The sequence below is a fragment of the Pan troglodytes genome, chromosome 15 (assembly GCF_028858775.2).
Source record: "Pan troglodytes isolate AG18354 chromosome 15, NHGRI_mPanTro3-v2.0_pri, whole genome shotgun sequence".
Lineage (NCBI taxonomy): Eukaryota > Metazoa > Chordata > Mammalia > Primates > Hominidae > Pan > Pan troglodytes.
In genome coordinates, this window is record NC_072413.2 from 33,046,311 (window position 1) to 33,067,952 (window position 21,642).

General features: G+C 39.4%; 1 protein-coding gene across 15 annotated transcripts in view; it reads right to left on the bottom strand.

The window, feature by feature from the left end:
* The window catches only part of BAZ1A (bromodomain adjacent to zinc finger domain 1A), a 174,992-nt gene that overhangs the window by 65,948 nt on the left and 87,402 nt on the right, over window positions 1-21,642 (bottom strand). For 14 of the 15 annotated variants that reach the window (XR_010151086.1, XM_063793303.1, XM_054666477.2 and 11 more), the window contains one exon: window positions 7,635-7,778. Coding sequence is in view for 13 of the 15 variants with exons in the window: in XM_063793303.1 (XP_063649373.1) it covers window positions 7,635-7,778 (144 nt within the window). In the remaining 2 variants the exon portion in view is untranslated. Of the gene's footprint in view, window positions 1-7,634; window positions 7,779-9,208; window positions 9,327-21,642 lie in introns of all 15 variants that reach the window. The other variant, XM_063793309.1, reaches the window with a different exon arrangement.

Consider the following 21,642-nt stretch of genomic DNA (forward strand, 5'->3'; position numbering starts at 1 on the left):
ATTTCTATTTCAAAGTAAATAGTGGTGATAGTTGTACAACACTGTGAATGTAATTGATGCCACTGAGTTGCACATTTAAAAATAGTTAAAAGGGCATTAAATATACATTTTTTAAATTACTAAACTTTATTGACACATAACTATCACCCAAAGTCAACAGTTTAGTGGTCACTCTCAGTGTTACATATTCTATGGGTTTTCACAAATGTATATAATGACAGGTATCCTCCTGTGGTTTGAAAACATTAAAGAAAAAAAATTCCAGAAATAAATAATTCATAAGTTTTAAATTGCATGTCGTCCTGTCCCATCCCACCCAGGACATGAATCTTCCATTTGTCTTACATATCCACACTGTATACACCGTGTATATGCCAAAGAGAAGCCGTAAAGTGCTTCCTTTAAGTGAAAAGGTAAAATTTCTGGACTTAATAAGGAATAAAAAATTGTATGCTGAGGTTGCTAAATTAATCTATGATAAGAATGAATCTTCGGCCGGGCGCAGCGGCTCAAGCCTGTAATACCAGCACTTTGGGAGGCCGAGGCGGGCGGATCACGAGGTCAGGAGATTGAGACCATCCTGGCTAATCCGGTGAAACCCCATCTCTACTAAAAATACAAAAAATTAGCCGGGCGTGGTGGCAGGCGCCTGTAGTCCCAGCCACTCGGGAGGCTGAGGCAGGAGAATGGCATGAACCCGGGAGGCGGAGCTTGCAGTGAGCTGAGATCACGCCACTGCACTCCGACCTGGGCGACAGAGCAAGCCTCTGTCTCAAAAAAAAAAAAAAAAAAAAAAAAAAGAATGAATCTTCTATTCATGAAATTGTGAAGGAGGAAAATGAAATTCGTGCATAGGGTATATAGTTTGGTACTATCTGTGGTTTCAGGAATCCACTGAAGGTCTTGGAACATATCCCCCATGGATATGGGAGCACTACTGTATTGTACACAATAGTCTCAATGCCCCAGAAATCCTCTGTGCTCTGAGTATTCATCCCTCCTTCTCTAAAACCCCTGGCAACCACTTATCCTTTTACTGTCTCCATAGCTGTGCCTTTTCCAGAATGTCATAGTTGGAATCATAAGTATATAGACTTTTCGGATTGTATAATGTATATAGGCATATACCCATGTGAGTTTAAATATATAGTACATTTATTTCAGTTAGTACATATGCATTTAAATTTCTTTTAGTACATGTGCATTTAAACTTTCTCCGTGTTTTTTCATGGTTTAATATCTAATTTCTTTTTAGTGCTGAATAATATTCCATTGTCTTTATGTACCACAGTTTATCCACTCACCTACTGAAGGACATCTTAGTTGCTTCAATGTTTTGGAGGTTACAGATAATGCTACTATAAACATCCATGTGCAGGTTTTTGTGTGAATGTAAGTTTCCAATTCATTTGAGTAAATACCAAAGCATGCAATTGCTACATCATATAAAAGTATGTTTGGTACTATACGAAACTGCCAAACTGTCCTCTTAAGTGGCTATGCCATTTTTCACTTCCACCAGCAATAAATGGAGTTCCTGTTGCTCCACATGCTCACTAGCATTTGGTGTTGTCAGTGTTCTGGATTTTGGTCATTCTAATAAGTACATAGTCATATCTCATTGTTGTTTTAATTTACAATTCCCTAATGACATATGATGTTGAACATCTTTTCATATGCTTACTTGCCATCTATATGGCTTCTTTGGTGAGGTATCTGTTCAGATCTTTTGCCATTTTTTAATTGGGTTCCTCGTTTTTTTTTTTTTTTTGAGACAGGGTCTGGCTTTGTCACCCAGGCCGGAGTGCAGTGGCTCAATCAGCTCACTGCAACTTCCACCTCCTAGGTTCAAGCCATCCTCCCACCTCAGCCTCCCGAGTAGCTGGGACTACAGGCACACACCACAATACCCGGCTGATTTTTTTGTGTGGTTTTTTGTAGAGATGGGGGTTTCACTATGTTGCCCAGGCTGGTCTCAAACTCCTGAGCTCAAGCAATCCACCCCTCTTGGCCTCCCGAAGTGTTGGGATTACAGGCGTGAGCCATGGTGCCCAGCCCTCATTGTCTTAATATTGAGATTTAAGAGTTATTTGTATATTTTGGATAACAATCCTTCATCAGATTATCTTTTGCAAAACACTCTGTGGCTTGACTTCTCATTCTCTTGACAAGGTCTTTTGCAGAGTAAAAGTGTTTATAATTTTAATGAAGTCCAGTTTATCAGTTACTTCTTTCATGGGTTATGCCTTTTGTGTTGTATCTAAAAAATTATCACCATATCCAAGGTCATCTAGCTTTTCTTCTATGTTTTCTAGGGGTTTTACACTTAGGTCTACAAACCATTTTGAGTTAATTTTTGTAAAAAGTATAAAGTCTATGTCTAGATTTTTTTTTTTACATGTAGATATCCAGGTTTTTCTAGCACTACTGATTGAAAAGACTATCTTTTCTCTACTGTTTTGCCTTTGCTGCTTTGTCAAAGGTCAGTTGATTACATTTATGTGGGTCTATTTCAGAAGTCTTTATTCTGATTCATTGATCGATCTGTCTATACTTTCACCAATACCACACTTTATGTATTAGTGTAGTTTCAGAGTAAGTCTTGAAGCTGGGTAGTGTCAGTTCTCTGACTTTGTTCTTCAATATTGTGTTGGCTATTCTGGGTCTCCCGTCTCTCCATATAAACTTCATAATCAGTTTGCTGATATCCACAAAATAACTTGCTGGGATTTTGATTGGGAATGCATTGAACCTACAAATTAAGTAGGGATAAACCTATAGATCAAGATGGGAAGAACTGACATCTTGACAACACTGCATATATCTTGTAGACATAATGAGCCATGTGATGCTGGGCAAATTTCCTAATTCCGAACTTCCATTTCTACTAAGTGATATGAGGATATGTCCATCTACCATTACAGAATGATTCTAAGAAACAAAACAATTTATGTGAGTGTTGTTATAAGCCTAACATGAAAAAATGTTAATGAATAAATGAATAAAAATAAATGAATACTTGTTCCCTTCCCTTTTCTTTAGACAACCTACTAAAACATGAGAAAATCCAGATTATGTTTTGATGGCAGGGAAAATTACCTGGAAGTCAATTTATTACTCAAATTAGAGAACTTTTAAAAATTAGGGAATTAATTTAGAAATAATAAGGTCCAAAGACAGCTATGTTTCACCCTTCCTGTGGTATCTGATGATGTCTAGATATAGCAGTAGCAATCCACAAACAAGTACGTATTTTATGATATTGATGTATAGTGAAGGCTCAGATTCTTTAATCATAGACGAATTAGTTAAAAATAATTGTGAGCCAGGCGGGGTGGCTCACGCCTGTAATCCCAGCACTTTGGGAAGCCAAGGCGGGCAGATCACCTGAGGTTGGGAGTTCGCGACCAGCTTGACCAACATGGAGAAACCCCATTTCTATTAAAAATACAAAATTAGCCGGGTGTGGTGGTGCATGCCTGTAATCCCAGCTACTCCGGAGGCTGAGGCAGGAGAATCGCTTGAACCTGGAAGGCAGAGGTTGCAGTAAGCCGAGATCGCGCCATTGCACTCCAGCCTGCCCAACAAGAGCAAAACCCCATCTCAAAATAAAAATAAAAATACCTGTGAATAGGCAGGGTGTGGTGGCTCACACCTGTAATCCCAGCACTTTGGGAGACCAAGGCGGGTGTATCACCTGAGGTCAGGAGTTTGAGACCAGCCTGTCCAACATGGCAAAACCCTGTCTCTACTAAAAATACAAAAATTAGCTGGGTGTGGTGGCATGCACCTGTAATCCCAGCTACTTGGGAGGCTGAGGTGGAAGAATCACTTAAACCAGGCAGGTGGAGTTTGCAGTGAGCTGAGATTCACCACTGCATTCCAGCCTGGGTGACACAGTGAGACTCTGTCTCAAAAAAACAAAACAAAACAAAAAAATCCTGTGAATAAATAATTGACTAGACCAGGCATGGGGGCTCATGCCTGTAATCCCAACACTTTAGGAGGTTGAGGTGGGTGAATTACTCGAGCTTAGGAATACCAAACCAGCCTGAGCAACATGATGAAACTCCATCTGTACAAAAAATACAGAAAATTAGCTGGGCATGGGTGGTGTGCACCTGTAGTCCCAGTTACTAGGAAAGCTGGCTTGAGCCCAGGAGGTCGAGGCTGCAGTGAACTGAGATCACGCCATTGCACACTCCAGCCTGGGTGACAGGGTGAGACCCTGTCTCAAAAACAGAAACAAAAAACAAAAAATAATTCATCAACTTATTCACTTTTCTCATATCAAGGGTCTATTCCAAGTATCCGTATACAAGGGATATGGCACAGTCTATTTAGTCAGGAAATTATGACTGATTGCTCCTATGGGCAAATTCAATCATACTTTGTAGTAAACTTCCTATAAATGTCACAAGTAGGATTCACCAATGGAAGTCTTCTTCAAAATGCTACCTTATAACAGGCAAAATATTTACTAATTGAAATTTTGAATTAATGTGCTTTGTATTCAAAGTAACAAATTAGCCACAAAATATGCAGGTAGCTCATGTTCAAATCTAAAAAAGAAAGGGACATTCATGAGCTGAATAACAGCATGCTGACCCCCAGAATCTACACAGTCCTCATCTCAGATCACCTCACAGCACCTAAAAGAATTAGAAAAGTATATGAAAAGTTACTACATGGGGCTGGGCACGGTGGCTCACGCCTGTAATCCCAGCACTTTGGGAGGCTGATATGGGCAGATCAACTGAGGTCAGGAGTTCAAGACCTGCCTGGCCATCATGGTGAAACCCAGTCTCTACTAAAAAATATAAAACCTAGCTGGGAGTGATGGCACACGCCTGTAGTCTCAGCTACTCAGGACGCTAAGGCGGGAGATCACTTGAATCCAGGAAGCAGAGGTTGCAGTGGGCCGAGACTGCGCCACTGCACTCCAGCCTGGGCGACAGAGTGAGACTCTGTCTCAAAAAAAAAAAAGTTAGTACATGGGTCGGGTGCAGTGGTTCACACCTGTAATCCCAGCACTTTGGGAGGCCAAGGTGGGTGGATCACTTGAGGTCAGGAGTTCGAGACCAGCCTGGCCAACCTGGAGAAACCTCGTCTTTACTAAAAATACAAAAATTAGCTGGGCGTGGTGGCACATGCCTTTAATCCCAGCTACTAGAGGGGCTGAGGCAGGAGAATCACTTGAACCCGAGAGATGGGGGGTTCCAGTGAGCCAAGATCATGCCATTGTACTCCAGCCTGGGCAACAAGAGCGAAACTCCATCTCAAAAAAAATTTTTCAGATAAATAAATGCTTACCATATTTAAACAGGAATTTTAAAAATACCTTTCATATACAAAATCTGTGTTCAATTCTTTAAGACTGGGCTTAGTTTTTTTATCTTGAATTAAAATTTTCAAGAGGCATTCCAATAAATTAGAGACTTTGTATTTATTATTATTAATGAATAATTGCATGTTTACTTATATTTGTACCTATGTATACACTCATCTGATTTATAACTAACTCCATTTAAAGGTTACAATCTTTGACATTGTCCAAACAAAACATATGAACTACTGTCAGACATGCTAAAGGACATACATTTACTACTATAAATCCCACAAATTTTGCATCCCAAACCCTATATTTAATGGAAGACATGGACAAGTAATACAGTAATTTATTTTTCTGGTTAATAGTAGCAAGTTGGCCGGGCACAGTGGCTCCTGCCTGTAATCCCAGCACTTCAAGAGACTGAGGTGGGAAGCCAGGAGTTTGACACCAGCCTGGGCAATATAGCAAGACTGTGTCTCTACTTAAAAAAAAAAAAAAAAAATTAAAAATTAGCCAGGCATGGTAGCACGCACCTGTAGTCCTAGCTACTTGGGAGGATGAAGCAGGAGGACTGCCTAAGCCCAGAAGTTTGAAGCTGCAGTGAGCTATGATCTCACCACTGCACTCCAGCCTAGACAACAGAACAGGACTCCATCTCTTTAAAAAAAAAAAAAAAAAAAAAAAAAAAAAAAAAAAAGCAGCAACTCAGAAAAAAAAAAAAAAAGAAGAGATGTATCAAAAGACTTATACAGGACCATGTCATGCTTCATTCACTCACCTAAAAATTATTCTGTCAGGCAATGTGCTAGTTAGATGACCTTGTACAAAGCCAATTAACCTTCCTAAGTCTCAGGTTTTTCCTTGTTAAATTAGAATTACAACACTGTTCCAGAACTGACCAAAATGCATATAAAGCACTTAGCACAGTGCCTGATCACAGTCAATTCTCAAATGCTAGTTATAGCTATAATAGTTAATGTCAGGCCAAATGAGAACTTGAACTAAAAGTTTCTGAAAGACAGAACTTATCAACACTGGTATTTCAGGAGCAAAGTAATTAAGAGAAGTAGGTAAGAGTGATCTCAGGTTTCTTTTTTAAACATTATGGTACTGTTCACTAAAAATAGGAAACCAAGAAAGACACAAGACAGGTGGGAGAAAGCATTTTGAAGTTTGAGATGCCCAAAAGGGACCAGAATGGAGAAATAACGATTTAGAATAGTCATTGAGGAGAACAGAAGAGGTTGCTGAGCTAAAACACGTAAAAGAACTTTTAATTGGTTGCAGACTCAGCTGAGATTTTAAATTCCTAGCTACATGTTTGTGTGATTTTTCTCCAACAGCACCCAGCTGACACAGACCATCAATTGTCTGAATTTTAGGTGGTTACAGCATTTCTTTATTATGTGCCCCAAAGAGAATGACTGTTAAAGTACAGACTGGATTTTTTCAAGTAAACAAAAGTAGGGGCCAGATGTGGTGGCTCACGCCTATAATCCCAACACTTTGGGAGGCCAAGGTGGGTCAATCACCTGAGGTCAAGAGTTCGAGACCAGTGTGACCAACATGGTGAAACCCTGTCACTACTAAAAATACAAAATTAGCCGGGCGTGGTGGTGCATGCCTGTAATCCCAGCTACTTGGGAGGCTGAGGCAGGAGAATCGCTTGAACCCAGGAGACTTCAGTGAGCCGAGATTGCACCATTGCACTCCAGCATGGGCAACAAGAGGGAAACTCTGTCTCAAAAAAAAAAAAAAAAAAAAAAGAGAGTGGGGGAGATGTATAAATGACTGAATGAGGCTCTTCAACAGCTGAGTAGCGTGAACTAGGAAAATTTCAATTTTGAAAATTCTAACATCATTGTTGAACTAGATTGTTTAGATGGGTACTATACCATAGTATGACTAGAAGGAAAAAAGGAAAGGATGAAAGAAAAGTTATTTCGGCTGGGTGCGGTGGCTCATGCCTGTAATCCCAGCACTTTGAGGGGCCGAGGCAGGCAGATCACCTGAGGTCAGGAGTTTGAGACCAGCCTGGCCAATATGGTGAAACCCTGTCTCTACCAAAGATACAAAAATTAGCTGGGCATGGAGGCGGGTGCCTGTAATCCCAGCTACTCAGGAGGCTGAGGCAGGAGAATCACTTGAACCTGGGAGGTGGAGGTTGCAGTGAGCTGAGATCGAGCCACTGTACTCCAGCCTGGGCAAGAGAGTGAAACTCTATCTCAAAAAAAAAGTTATTTCAATGGAATATCATTAGGCAATCTGCCAAATAATTTAAAAATTAATAAAAATCACTTACCCATTTTGAAAAGAACAGCTTTGTGTTTCTGAATCATCACTATCACTGATGATAATAGTTTCTCCATCCACACTGTTAACATGTCCATTAGCAAAACCATTTTGATGTGATGGAGGGAGGACTTCCAAAATCCTACACTGCAACCTGAAATAAAATGATACATTTAAAAATGCAAATCATTTCATATTTTATAGCCAAACATGTCAGAGCAGTCGAATTGTTTTGAACTAGTTATTTTGTTTTGCAGAGGCTATAGCTGATTGATTTAAACAATTTAATTAAAAAGAAAATCTGTAACATCTAAGCAAATATTAGATATAATTTAAAGGTGTAAAACTATTTTAAAACTCAATTTATCAAGATTATACAAAATTATATTATTTCCTTCCTTCTGCTAGCTCTGGATTGTTTGTTCTTCTAGTTCCTTAGGTTGTAAAGTTAGGTTGCTGATGTGAGATCTTTCTTGTGTTTTAATGTAAGGATTTATAGCTACAAACTCCCCTCTTAGCACTGCTTTTGCTGTATCCCATAAATTTTGGTATATTTTTGTTTTCATTCATCTCTAAGTTATTTTCTAATTTTCCTTAGGATTTCTTCTTTGCTCCACTGGTTAAGAGTGTGTTTTAAATTTTCACAAATTTGTGAATTTTCTAGTTTTCCTTTGTTAATGATTGCTAAGTTCATGTTGTTGTGGTCAGAGAAGATACTTTGTATGAGATTGTGATGCTTAATTTTAGGTGTGAACTTGACTGCATTAAGGCAAAAGCAGATAGTCGCTAAAGTATTATTGCTAAGTGTGTCTATTAGGGTGTTTCCACAGAAGAGTGCTGTGTGAGTCAGTGGACTGAGTCAGGGAAGATTCTCCCTCAATGTGAGCAGGCACCATCCAATTAACTGGGGGCCCAGACAGGACAAAAAGGCAGAGAAAAGACAAATTCATTCTGATTTCTGGAGCTGGGACACCTCTCTTCTCCTGCCTTTGGACATCAACAACTCCAGGTCCACCAGCCTTTGGATTTTCGGACTTGCACCAGTGTCCCCTCCTCCATACTCTCTCCCCATCCCTTCTCCTATCTCTCTCTCTCTCTCTCGATAAATATCTCCTATTGGTTCTGTCTCTCTGGAAAACTCTAATACAGATATCTACCTTCTAAAATCCAATGAGACTAAATTTGTGACCTAGCATAAGGTTTATCCTGGAGAATATCCCATGTGCACTTGAGAAGAATGTGTATTGTTGTTGGGTTGAGTGTTCTGTTTATGTCTGTTACGTCTAGTTGATTTATTGTGTTGTTCAGATCCTCTATTTCTTAACTTCTGCTGGGTTGTTCCATCCATTATGGAAGGTGGAGTACTGAAGTCTCCAGCTATTATTGTGAAAATGTCTGTTTCTCTCAGCAGTTATATTCCTAACTAAAGTTAACTGTCTAGAAAGTCATTGCCGGGTGTGGTGGCTCACGCCTGTAACCCCAGCACTTTGGGACACCGAGGCGGGCGGATCACCTGAGGTCCGGAGTTCGAGACCAGCCTAACATGGAGAAACCCTGTCTCTACTAAAAAAAATACAGAATTACCTGGGCGTGGTGGCACATGCCTGTAATCCCAGCTACTCCGGAGGCTGAGGAAGGAGAATGGCTTGAACCCAGGAGGCGGAGGTTGCTGTGAGCCAAGATTGTGCCATTGCACTCCAGCCTGGGCAACAAGAGCGAAACTCCGTCTCAAAAAAAAACAACAACAACAACAACAAAAAAAACTCCTTAATCCCATCTCTATTGTGCTAATTTTCAATGCTAGAAAAGACAGCACCTGTTTTCTCTCCACACTCCCTCTTGTTCCAAATTCTTTACTTCCTGCCTTGAAACCATGAGTCTACTATGAATTCAAGGTTAGGATCTTACTGTTGAGATAACTTTTGTTGGTTCTCAAAACAGATTTCCAAAACTTTCTCCTTTCCTCAAGTCCCAGTCTCAGTGCTTTAACATTAGAAAATGAAAGAAGAGATCTTCACTTAGGCTCTTTGACTTCCTTCTCAACATCAAATGTCCATATCCTTCATAATTGTTCATATTCTTATGTCAGAAGGGTTCTCTTCCAGCCTGTAACCTCTTCTTTTATCCCGTTGCATTGTATTTCTCCTCCTGTGTATCTTCAGTTTTCCTCTGCTAAAAGACATGCTCTTCAATATCCTGGAAAGTTTTTATCTATCTCTAGCTTTCTAGAGACTCCAGGGTATGGTCTCTTCTTCTCATTCCCTAGAGGGACCTGGCATTGCGGAAGCCAAAGTAGATTCCAAGAACAAAAACAATCCAATTTTTATAAATATCCCCTTATATGGAAGCATAGTGATTGCCAAAGCAAGGGAAAGGCCAAGCAAAGATAATCTGCATCTGTACCTGCTCTGTAGACATTTTGCTTCTTGTAAAGACCATTTGCACGCCTGCAATCCCAGCACTTTGAGAGGGTGAGAAAGGCGGATCAATTGCTTGAGGCCAGGAGTTCAAGACCAGCTTGGCCAACATGGCGAAACCCTGTCTCTACTAAAAATACAAAAATTAGCTGGGTGTAGTGGCATGCACCTGTAATCCCAGCTACTTGGGAGGCTGAGGCACAAGAATTGCTTGAACCCGGGAGGTGGAAGTTGCAGTGAGCCATGATTGTGCCACTGCACTCCAGCCTGGGCAACAGAGTGAGACTCTGTCTCTGGAAAAAAAAAAAAAAAAAAAAAAAGCCAGGCATGGTGGTGCTGCACACCTGTAATTCCAGCTATTCAGATCCTACAACTGCATGCACCCCAGCTTGGGTGACTGAGTGAGACTATCTAAAAAAATAAACAAAAATAAATAAAAATAAAAATAAAAAAAGACCATTTCATTGGCTAAAAAATAAATTAATAGCAACTTCCTATCAATTTATAATCTGCTCTTTAATGTATCCTTTTCTCTCAGGACTTATTCATCCATCAGTGAAGTCTCCTCTCCTTCCATTTACTGTCAGGTGGTTCAAAAGTGTGACTTATATTGTCTCTCCACTTCCCTACCATTCCTACAATTTTGGTCATCATATACAAAACTTGTCCCAAGAAAGTCACAATAATCTAACTATTGGTCAACAAATCCAAAGTCTTGTATTAGTTGTCTTAATCTTCTGTAAACCATTATCCACCCCCTTACTAAAAAATTCCACCTCTATTTTTATGGTTCAAAATCTTACCTATTCATCATCTAACCTACCTCCCTGACCACACTTTTTCCCTGTCTTTGCCTGCTTCTTGATCTCCTCATACTACCAAAATATATAGTGATTCCCCCAAAGTGCTACTGCATATCTCTTGGTTGATACATACTTTCCCTTGGTGTTTCATCTCAGCTCTAGATTACTGATTGTCTGACTCTCAACTTCTAGAAATGTGGTCAAAAAAATCCATTTCTTCTCTAGAGGGAGTTTATGTAACCAAGGAGGTTTAATCTCTATTGAGACAGTCACAATAATAGTATTGGTGAGGATGTAGAACCACCTTGAAATACAGTGTGACAACTCCTCAAAGATTTACCATATGACCCTGTAATTCCGCTTTTAGCTATATACCTGAGAGACATAAAACATATGTCCACACAAACTTGTACATAAATGTTCAAAACAGTACTACTCATAAGAGCCAAAAATTATAAACAATCCAAATATCCATCAACTGATCATTAAAATGTGGTATATACCATGCAATAAAATATTATCCAGCAAAAAAAAAAAAAGGAATGAAGTACTGATACATGCTACAATATTTATGAATCTTGAAAATATTATGCTAATGAAAGGGGCCAGACACAAAAGACCACCTATCATAGGATTCCATTTATATGAAATATCCAGAAATCTGGATATTTATATTTCATATAAAATCTAGGCAAATCTCTAGAGAGAAGATAGACAAAGTAGGTACCAGAAACTTGGCAGCGGGGGATGGCAGGGGCAGTGTAAGGGGACAGGAGGGCCATGGGCAGTGACTGCTAATGGGCAAAGCTTTTCTTTCTGAGATTTTGAAAATGTTATAAAATTAAAACTGTACATTTTAAATGGGTGAATTTTATGGTATGTGAAATATACCTCAATAAAGTCATTAAAAAAAGAGTTGCAAGATACAGTAGGGAGTAAATATAAAGGAGAGAGAGCATTGCTGGAATTATATTTATGGTATATCTCTACAACTCCTTTTTTTTTTTTTTTTGAGTCTCACTCTGTCCCCCAGGCAGTGTGCAATCTCAGCTCACTGCAACTTCTGCCTCCCGGGTTCAACTGATTCTCCCACCTCACCATCCCAAGAAGCTGGGACTACAGGCACGATCCACCACGCCCAGCTAATATTTTGTATTTTTAGTAGAGATGGGGTTTCTCCATGTTGGCCAGGCTGCAGCCTCTACAACTCTTATGCAATCCTGGGGAAGGTTTTATTAACTACAAATATTCTAAGCACATAAATACCTACCATTGGGCTAAATCTCTATTCTCTGAGAAAAAGTGGTTCAAGATTAGATACTTTGCTGACTATATCATTCATTTGGTTATACCATACCATCAACAAATTTTGATATACTGTTTGATATCCTGTCTCCTTTACCAGCTCTATTCTCCTGGGAACTTTATTCTTCCCATGTTCTACCCTCTTCCAAATGGCTATTAATAGAGCTGCCATGTTCTCCCAAAATAATGGCCAGATTTAGCTGATACAGGGTAGGCACTACTTTGCTGAGCTCATATATCTTTTCTAAGATTTTTAAACTTGGAATCTAGAAGGTAAAAATCAGTCCTTGTCTCCCACCATGAAATCTGTAAGATAAAATTCTGGTGCTGTCGGCAGCCATATATCCTGCTACATGGAGGAGACAGTGTGCAGTGAAAGGTGGTAAAATCTGTAAGACAGAAGAGATGGCAAGGATACTAGAGGCAATTAGTTCTTTTATTCCTGTTCTTCCTCAGATTTAGCTGCACCTTGCCCATTCCAGGCTTAGCTGTTTAATCTTTCCTTCCATTTAACAAACAAATAATTCTACACCCAAACAAAAGAAAACATAACTGGTTCCAAAGCACCCTAAGGCTTAAGAATCAACAAAATGTATACTATATGGGTCAACCCAAAGTCCTCAAAGCATCTTACCTTCTACCTTCTACTCATTTCCCCTCACTAAGATTTACATAAGTTCAATTAAATTTAAACATCCTAGTCTTGGTGCTTTTCAAGCTGCTCTTTTTAAAAAATTGAAGGAAAAAAAAAGACTCAAATTACTAAAATCAGAAGTGAAAGTGAGAATATTATTGCTGATTTTACAGAAATAAAAAAGGTTATAAGAGAATACTGGCTGGGTGCGACAGATCACACCTAATCCCAGCACTTTGGCAGGCTGAGGAAGGGAGATGGCTTGAGCCCAGAAGTTCAAGACCAGCTTGGGCAACATGGAGAAACCCTGCCTCTACAAAAATACAAAAATTAGCCAGGCATAGTGGTGTGCACTTGCAGTCCCAGCTACTTGGGAGGCTAAGGTTGGAGGATCATTGAGTCCAGGAGGCAGAGGCTGTCTCAGAAAATGTATGTATGTATGTATGTGTATGTGTGTATATATACATATATATATGTATATATACACACATATATATACACACACATATATATGTATATATACACACGCATATATATATACACATATATATATGTATATATGTATATTTCCTAACAAAGAAAAGCCCAAGAACAGATGGCTTCACTGGGGAATTCTATTCAACACTTACAGAAGCATTAACATACATTATCTCAAAATCTTCCAAGAAACTAAAGAAGAGGGAATGCTTCCTAATTCATTCTATAAGGCCAGAATTACCCTGATACCCAGGCAGACAAAGAGATGGCAGAATATATGAAGAACTCTCACAACTCAAAAAAAAAAAAACCCCAAACCACTCAATTCAAAGACGGGCAAAAGACTTGAATAGACATTTCTCCAAGAAGATACAAACAGCAATAAGCACATGAAAGATGCTCAGCATCATTTGTCATAAGGAAAATACAAAATCAAAACCACAATGAGATACGACTTCACACTCACTAAGATGGTTATATATTTTTTCTTTTTTTTAAACACAGAAATTCACAAGTGTTAGTGAGAATGTAGAGAAAATGGAACACTAGTGCATTGCTGGTGGGAATGTAAAATGGTACAACTGCTACAGAGAACAGTTTGGTAATTCCTCAAAAAATTAAACATACAATTATCATATAGCCCAGTAATTCCACTTCCAGGTATATACCCAAAAGAATTGAAAACAAGAACTCAGATACTCATACACCAATGCTCATAGCAGTATTATTCACAATAGCTAAAAGGTGGAATCAACCCAAGTGTCCATCAACAGATGAATGGATAAGCAAACTGTGGTATATACATATAATGGAACATTCAGACATAAAAAGGAATAAAATTCTGATATATGCTACAATGTGGATGAACCTTGAAAACATGTTCATAGGCTGGGCAACAGAGTGAGACCCCCAACTCTACAAAAAAAAAATTTTAAAATTAGCCAGGTGTGGTGGTGCACATCAGTGGTCCCAGCTGCTAGGGAGGCTGTGGTGGGAAGATCGCTTGAGCCTGGGAAGTTGAGGCTGCAGTGCACCACTACACTTCAGACACCGTCTCAAAGAAAAACAAACAAAAAAAACCCCCAAGCTTGGCTGGGTGTGGTGGCTCACGCCTGTAACCCCAGCACTTTGGGAGACCGAGGCGGGTGGATCACGAGGTCAGGAGTTTGAGACCAGCCTGACCAAACATGGTGAAATCCCGTCTCTACTAAAGATACAAAAATTAGCTGGGCGTGGTGGCGCGCGCCTATAATCCCAGCTACTCGGGAGGCTGAGACAGGAGAATCATTTGAACCCAGGAGGCGGAGGTTGCAGTGAGCAGAGATCACACCACTGCACTCCAGCTTGTGCGACAGAGCGAGACTCCATCTCACAAAACAAAACAAAAACCCCAAGCAAACAAAAAGAAAACATTATGTTCAGTGAAATGAGCCACAAAAGGACAAATATATGATTCCACTTATATGAAGTATCTGGAATAGGCAAATTCATAGAGAAAGAACATAGAATAAAGGTTACCAGAAGCTGGGGGAAGGATAGAATGGGGAGTTATTGCTTAATAGCTACAGAGTTTCTGTTTGGGATGATGAAAAAGTTCTGGAAATAGTGGTGATATTTACGCAATACTGTGTACAACATTAAGTACACTGTGAATGTACTTAATGCCACTGAACTGCACACTTAAAATGACAAAAATACTAAAAATTTTATGTTTATTTTACTAAAATTAAAAAAACAACTTTTTTTATTCTAAAAGCTTGAAAAGAGGCTCAATTACCAATCCTACATTGGTAGCAAAGGGAAATGATGTCTAAAGAACTGCAGGCTGACTTTCACCATGACTGGTAGAAATAAACCAGTGTTTCTCAAGAGGAACAACTACAGGAAATCATATCAAAACCTGTTAGGTAATTATGTAGCCTATTGATAAAAAGGCTCTGTACTTTAGTAACATGAGCTGTAAAAAATATGAAAGAAATCAAATGGATCTGCCTTTGAAAGGCTTAGATATCAGATCTATCAGGGCTCATAATATTACTAAGGCTTCTGGGAAGTAATGAAGGAAGCTTTTCAGGGACCCTATGACAAGGTTGCTCAAGTTAGAAACAGAGATGATCTTTGCTGGCAGAGCCCAGGTGAATGCCCCTTAAGTGGTAACAGTGGTGGTGGTCATGAGGCAAATACAGGGTAAATGAGTCTACTCTGAACCCAATTACAGTTGATGTGAGGCCTAAAGTGGTCTGACAGTCATCAGTGGGAACAACTGACCACAGTAGGTCCCACAGGGCTACAATAATTTGAGGACTAATATATTTAAAACCAACAGAAAGAAATACAATTCCCTGACAGAGGAATTAGGGAGAAGGAAACCAGTGCAACACAGGGACATTGCCCAGAAGTAAATTATATAAATTGTAGTAATTATTGTCAATGCTACTATTGACTTTGTAGCACAACCAAACCACCGGTAGCATTCCTTGTCAATCTAGTCAAGGCTAGCCCTTCCCATAGGTACTTAGCTAAACTTATGTTACTCAAGATGCCAAGTCAACACCTTCTAATAGATTTCTAGAGACTTAGTCTATGTCTTTCACAGCTACTTGCTACCATTTCTTGATTCTAGGGAGTTCAAAGAAGTTTACAGGGGTGTATGTAAAAAAACAGAGAATCATGAATTAAGACCCAGCTAGAGGATCTTCAAGAGCATAGAAACTATTTGAATTAAAGTTATGCTCCATTATTTGAGAACACAGTGGAAGTTAATGATTAAGAGTCCTTACCATTAGCATTCATGTGTGCCAGATTAAATATGTAATTTACATATATGTCTCTCCTTATATATCAATCAACTCCATAAGTTATACATTTTCTAGAAGATGAAATTCCGGCTCAGATTTTTTTTTTTCCTTTTTTTTTTTCCTGAGATGGAGTCTCGCTCTGTTGCCCAGGCTGAAATGCAGTGGCATGATCTCAGCTCACTGCAACCTCTGCCTCCCGGGTTCAAGGAATTATCCTGCCTCAGCCTCCCCAGTAGCTGGGATTACAGGCACGCGCCACCATGCCCAGCTAATTTTTGTATTTTTAGTAGAGATAGGGTTTCACTATGTTGGCCAGGCTGGCCTCAAACTCCTGACCTCAAGTGATCCACTCGCCTTGCTTCCCAAAGTGCTAGGATTACAGACATGAGCCACTGCACCCTGCCCAGGGATTTAAGTAATTTGCTCTCAGTCACACAACCAGTAATGGTACAGCCAAAACTTTAACTGTGTGACTCTTAAGCCCATATACTTTCTAATTTTCCACTCTATTATTAGAGTTGAAGGGAATGGAAGCATTATGTTGACCCAAGGGCGTTTCACAACTTTAAGCCCAGGCAATGCGAGGCTCCTTAAAGTACTAACAACTTAAACATATTTCAGAGTGAAAGCAAGACTATGGAACAGGAGCAAGTACAGTATAAGGGCACAACATTAATTAGTCATAAATCTGTAATAAGCTGAACATGGAAATAGTTGTTTTTTTTTTTCCTGAGACAGAGTTTCGCTCTTGTTGCCAGGCTGGAGTGCAATGGCGCGATCTCGGCTCACTGCAACTTCTGCCTCCCGGGTTCAAGCAATTCTCCTGCCTCAGCCTCCCGAGTAGCTGGGATTACAAGCATGCGCCACCACGCCCAGCTAATTTTGTATTTTCAGTAGAGACGGGGTTTCTCCATGTTGGTCAGGCTAGTCTTGAACTCCCGACCTCAGGTGATCTGCCCGCCTCAGCCTCCCAAAGTGTTGGATTACAGGCGTGAGCCACTGCGCCCAGCTGGAAATAGCTTTTTATGAGGATAGTCTGGAATGTATATACCTTCCCCTAAAAAGCTATTTTTAGTAGCCATTTAAATTTATATCTCAAAAATTCAATGGACCAAAAGCAAATTATAAAACTTTCTATAACTGAGACACATGCAGAATTTCTACAGGGTATTTGGGGTAGAAGGTAAATAGTTAACAGCAAAGGGAAAGAAGATCTAGAAGCCTGGGAAGACCTACTTGAAATAAGAGACCGACCCTCTGTTTGGGTCTCTAAAAATTGAATATGCTGAATCTATAGCATACTTCACAACTGCTCCCCATTCTGCCTCATTAACCTTTATTTTCTAGTAATACAATTGCAAGAATATTTATAAAAAATACTATGCTTGGACAATTAAGTCAATATTTTCTAACAGTGAACTGATTAATTTGAAGTTTAGAGTTAAAAAACAAAAACCTTAAATTAAGTTTATGTGATATCTCATTTTAAGTGGAAGAAACCAGAGCATTTGAGCGAGTCAGCTATTCACACAAAAAGAGTGTGAATTATGTCAATTACTTGTCAATGAGAAAAAAGGAAAAGATTGCTTTGTTTATAATTCCTTTTTTAGAGAAATACGTCAATGTAGCTCAAAGAATGTTTCCTTTTAAAAAAATGTATTATTTTTAGTAGACACATGGTCTTGCTATGCTGCCCAGGCTGGCCTCAAACTCCTGGGTTCAAGCAATCCTTCCACCTCGGCCTCCCAAAGTGCTGGGATTACAGGCATGAGCAACCATGCCCGGCCTAAAAGAATGTTTCATTTTTAACTGTTCTGAGACCCTTTATGGACTACAGAACCTTATTATTTCTCCAACTGGCATTTGACCTATTATAAGTCTAAATATCACAAGATGATAATCACTAGATTCTTACTGAAGACTAAATCCATTATTAAAAGATATATATAATACTAATAAGTCTCTTTTTTTCTTTTTTGAGGCAGGGTCTCTGTTGCCCAGGCTGGCGTGCAGTGGTGTGATCTTAGTTCACTGCCATTTCCGCCTCCCAGTCTCAAGCAATCCTCTAACCTCAGCCTCCTAAGTAGCTGGGACTACAGGCGAATACCACCACCCCAGCTAATTTTTTTTTTTGTAGAGATGGGTTTTTGCCATGTTGCTTGGGCTTGTTTTGAACTCCTGGCCTCAAACAATCCTCCTGCCTCAGTCTCTCCAAGTGCTGGGATTATAGGCATGAGCCACTGAGCCCAGCCACAAAAATCTTTAGAAAGAAAAATTCTAGACACAAAATCCATGGCTTAAAACCTACATATTTCTAATTAGTTTCCAAATATCTGGATATTATTAATATGCTGCTTAACCTCTTTAGTATTCAAAAGTATCTTATTAAAGCCTTATTAATTAGTGTGGCTGCAGAATCAACCAAATTAATTAAAACTACCAAAAACTTTAAAATTCTAAGTAGTATATTCAAATAAATAGGTATTCAATTGTTTGTGGGCTCAGCTTTGTGCCGGCCAGCATATTGACACAAACATGTAAGATAGTCTTGCCTCCTTACAGCAAGGTTAACATTTTAAGATCAGAGACAACAACACATTAAGTATGCAAAGCCACCACAGATTTGACATGTGATCTTTTGTTTCAACATAGTAACAGTATTTTGAAACTAACCGGCCTCAATGTGAAAAATGCATAGGAAAAGGCTTCTTGTCTTTCCTCTATTTCGAGCCATCCTGAACAATGAAAACGATTGTTACAACAACAGGATGATGAAGCAGAAAACAAATAAAAGCCTGAGTTCCTGACAACTTTGTGGACCTATCATACCAGCCCTACACTACACACTTCTGGACTCATTTTACACAAGACAAAAACTTCCATTCTGTTTATGCCATTAAACACTTCCATTATATGCATCCAAGGCAAATCCCGCTGTTAAGGAAAGGCAATCTATTAGGTGTGCTAGATATTTATTAAACACTGATCACTTTATAAACATTTGTGTAAAATTCACTTCATGAATCACAGAACCTGAATAAGGTTTTTAAATTTGAAAGTTACTGGCAATATAGATTTCAAGTCGTATCTGTTTCAGAAAATTGAAAATCTGAAGAGAAAGAGCAATATGAGGGAGCCCTGTAGAAATGTTCTGTATTATAACTATATCAATGTCAGTATTCTGGTTGTGATACTGTACTATAATTTTGCAAGATAATATCATGAGGGAAACTATTTTTTTCTTTTTTTTTTTGGAGACAGAGTCTCCCTCTGTTACCCAGGCTGGAGTTCAGTGGCGCAATCTCGGCTCACTGCAACCTCCTCTGCCTCCCAGGTTTAAGCGATTCTCCTGCCTCAGCCTCCCAAGTTGCTGGAATTACAGGCGTCCACCTCCACGCCCGGCTAATTTTTGTATTTTTAGTAGAGACAGGGTTTCACCATGTTGACCAGGCTGGTCTTGAACTCCTGACCTCAGGTGACCCACCCACCTCGGCCTCCCAAAGTGCTGGGATTACAGGCATGAGCCACCATTTCTGGCCAGGAAACAATGATTTTACAACTACATGTGAACCTACAGTAGTCGCAAAAAAGGTTTAATTTTAAAATACTGATGATAAACATTAACAAAATATTAACTCCAATTAAAAGTATTCATTCCATGAGACAAATAAATACACGATGAAAGTAATAAATACTACACAAAGCTACAGTAATGATGACACTGTAGTATTGGTGAAAGGATTGCCAAACAGATCAATGGAAGAGAATAAAGTCCAGAAATAGGCTATAATTCAATTTATATTTTATTCTGGAAAAGGCAAACTTCAGGACAGAAAACAGATCAGTGGTTTGTCAAAGGCTAGAAGGTGATGCAAGGGTTAACTACAAAGCGGCAGAAATGAATTTTGTGGAGGTTCATAGAAACGCTGTGTGTCCTGATTGTGGTGAGTTACATGACTGTGTCAAATTTCAGAACTTGGCCGGGCGCGGTGGCACACACCTGTAATCCCAGCATTTTGGGAGGCTGAGGCAGGTGGATTGCTTGAGCTCAGGAGTTCAAGACCAGCAACATGGTGAAACTCTATGTCTACAAAAAATACAGAATTTAGCCGGCATGGTAGTGTGCGCCTGTAGTCCCAGTTACTTAGGAGGCTGAGGCGAGAGGATGGCTTTAGCCCAGAAGGTGGAGGCTGAAGTGAGCTGAGATCACATCACTACACTCCAGCCTGGGCGACTAAGCCAGAACTATCTATCAAAAAAAAAAAAAAAAGTAGGCCAGGTGTGGTGGCTCACACCTGTAATCCCAGCACTTTGGGAGGCCAAGGTGGGCGGATTATGAGGTCAGGAGATCTAGACCATCCTGGCTAGCATGGAGAAACCCCGTCTCTACTAAAAATACAAAAAATTAGCTGGGCGTGGTGGCGGGTGCCTGTAGTCCCAGCTACTCGGGAGGCTGAGGCAGAATGGCGTGAACCTGGGAGGCGGAGCTTGCAGTGAGCCCAGATCGTGCCACTGCACTCCAGCCTGGGCGACAAAGCGAGCCTCTGTTTCAAAAAAAAAAAAAAAAAAAAGGAAAAATGAGCATTTCCTAGTTTTAAAATTAATTTTTTAAAAAAGAAAAGAACAATTAAAAAAAATTTTTTTAAGTCAGAACTCTACCAAAAAGGGTGAATTTTAGCTTAGGCAAATTCTATAAAACTGATTTTTAAAATAAGAGTGAAAGTAACACATTTAGCAAAGTTTTATTAGTTTAAACTACTTAGAATAAAAGCTTATCTGAATACAAGTTTTTATTTGATTTAAATTATTCTTTAACTTAAAAGAAAAATAATTACTGCTTTTCTAAAAACCTGGCTAATTGAGGTAGGTCTACTTGTTAGATCTCATTGAAGTATAGATTGGTCCTGCCTATACTTATTAGAAGAAAAGCCACAGAGTTTTGTGTAATGCAAAAAATATGTAAAGGGAGTCCTAAAGTTTGTCTCCATCTCAACCGTAAGCATATCAAAATCAATCTTAAAAATTCCTGTTTTTTCAGAAAGAAGCATTATACCGGTGTTTTCTCTCTTACAACCTGAGTTAGTCAAATCAAAGTCAGGTGATTTATGTACATCAAAATAAAGTACATAAAAACAACTGAAAGAATTTACAATGAAATTATTATATGCACAACTACCTAAGATGATAAAATTAGGCTGGGCGAGATGGCTCACACCTGTTATCCCAGCACTTTAGGAGGCCGAGGCAGGTGGATCACCTGAGGTCAGAAATTCGAGACTAGCCTGACCAACGTGGTGAAATCTCGTTTCTACTAAAAATACAAAAATTAGCCTGGCATGGTGGTGGGCCCCTGTAATCCCAGCTACTCGGGATGCTGAGGTGGAGAATCGCTTGAACCCAGGAAGCAGAGGTTGTGGTGAGCCAAGGTTGCACCACTGCACTCCAGCCTGGGCGACAGAGTGAGACTCTGTCTCCCACCCCCCAAAAAAAAAAAAAACCAAAAAAAAACAAAAAAAACTTATACTTATTACTCCCTTCTCAAATTCTTCTAGCTGGTATTTTCTAGCTAGACCACCTACTTGTA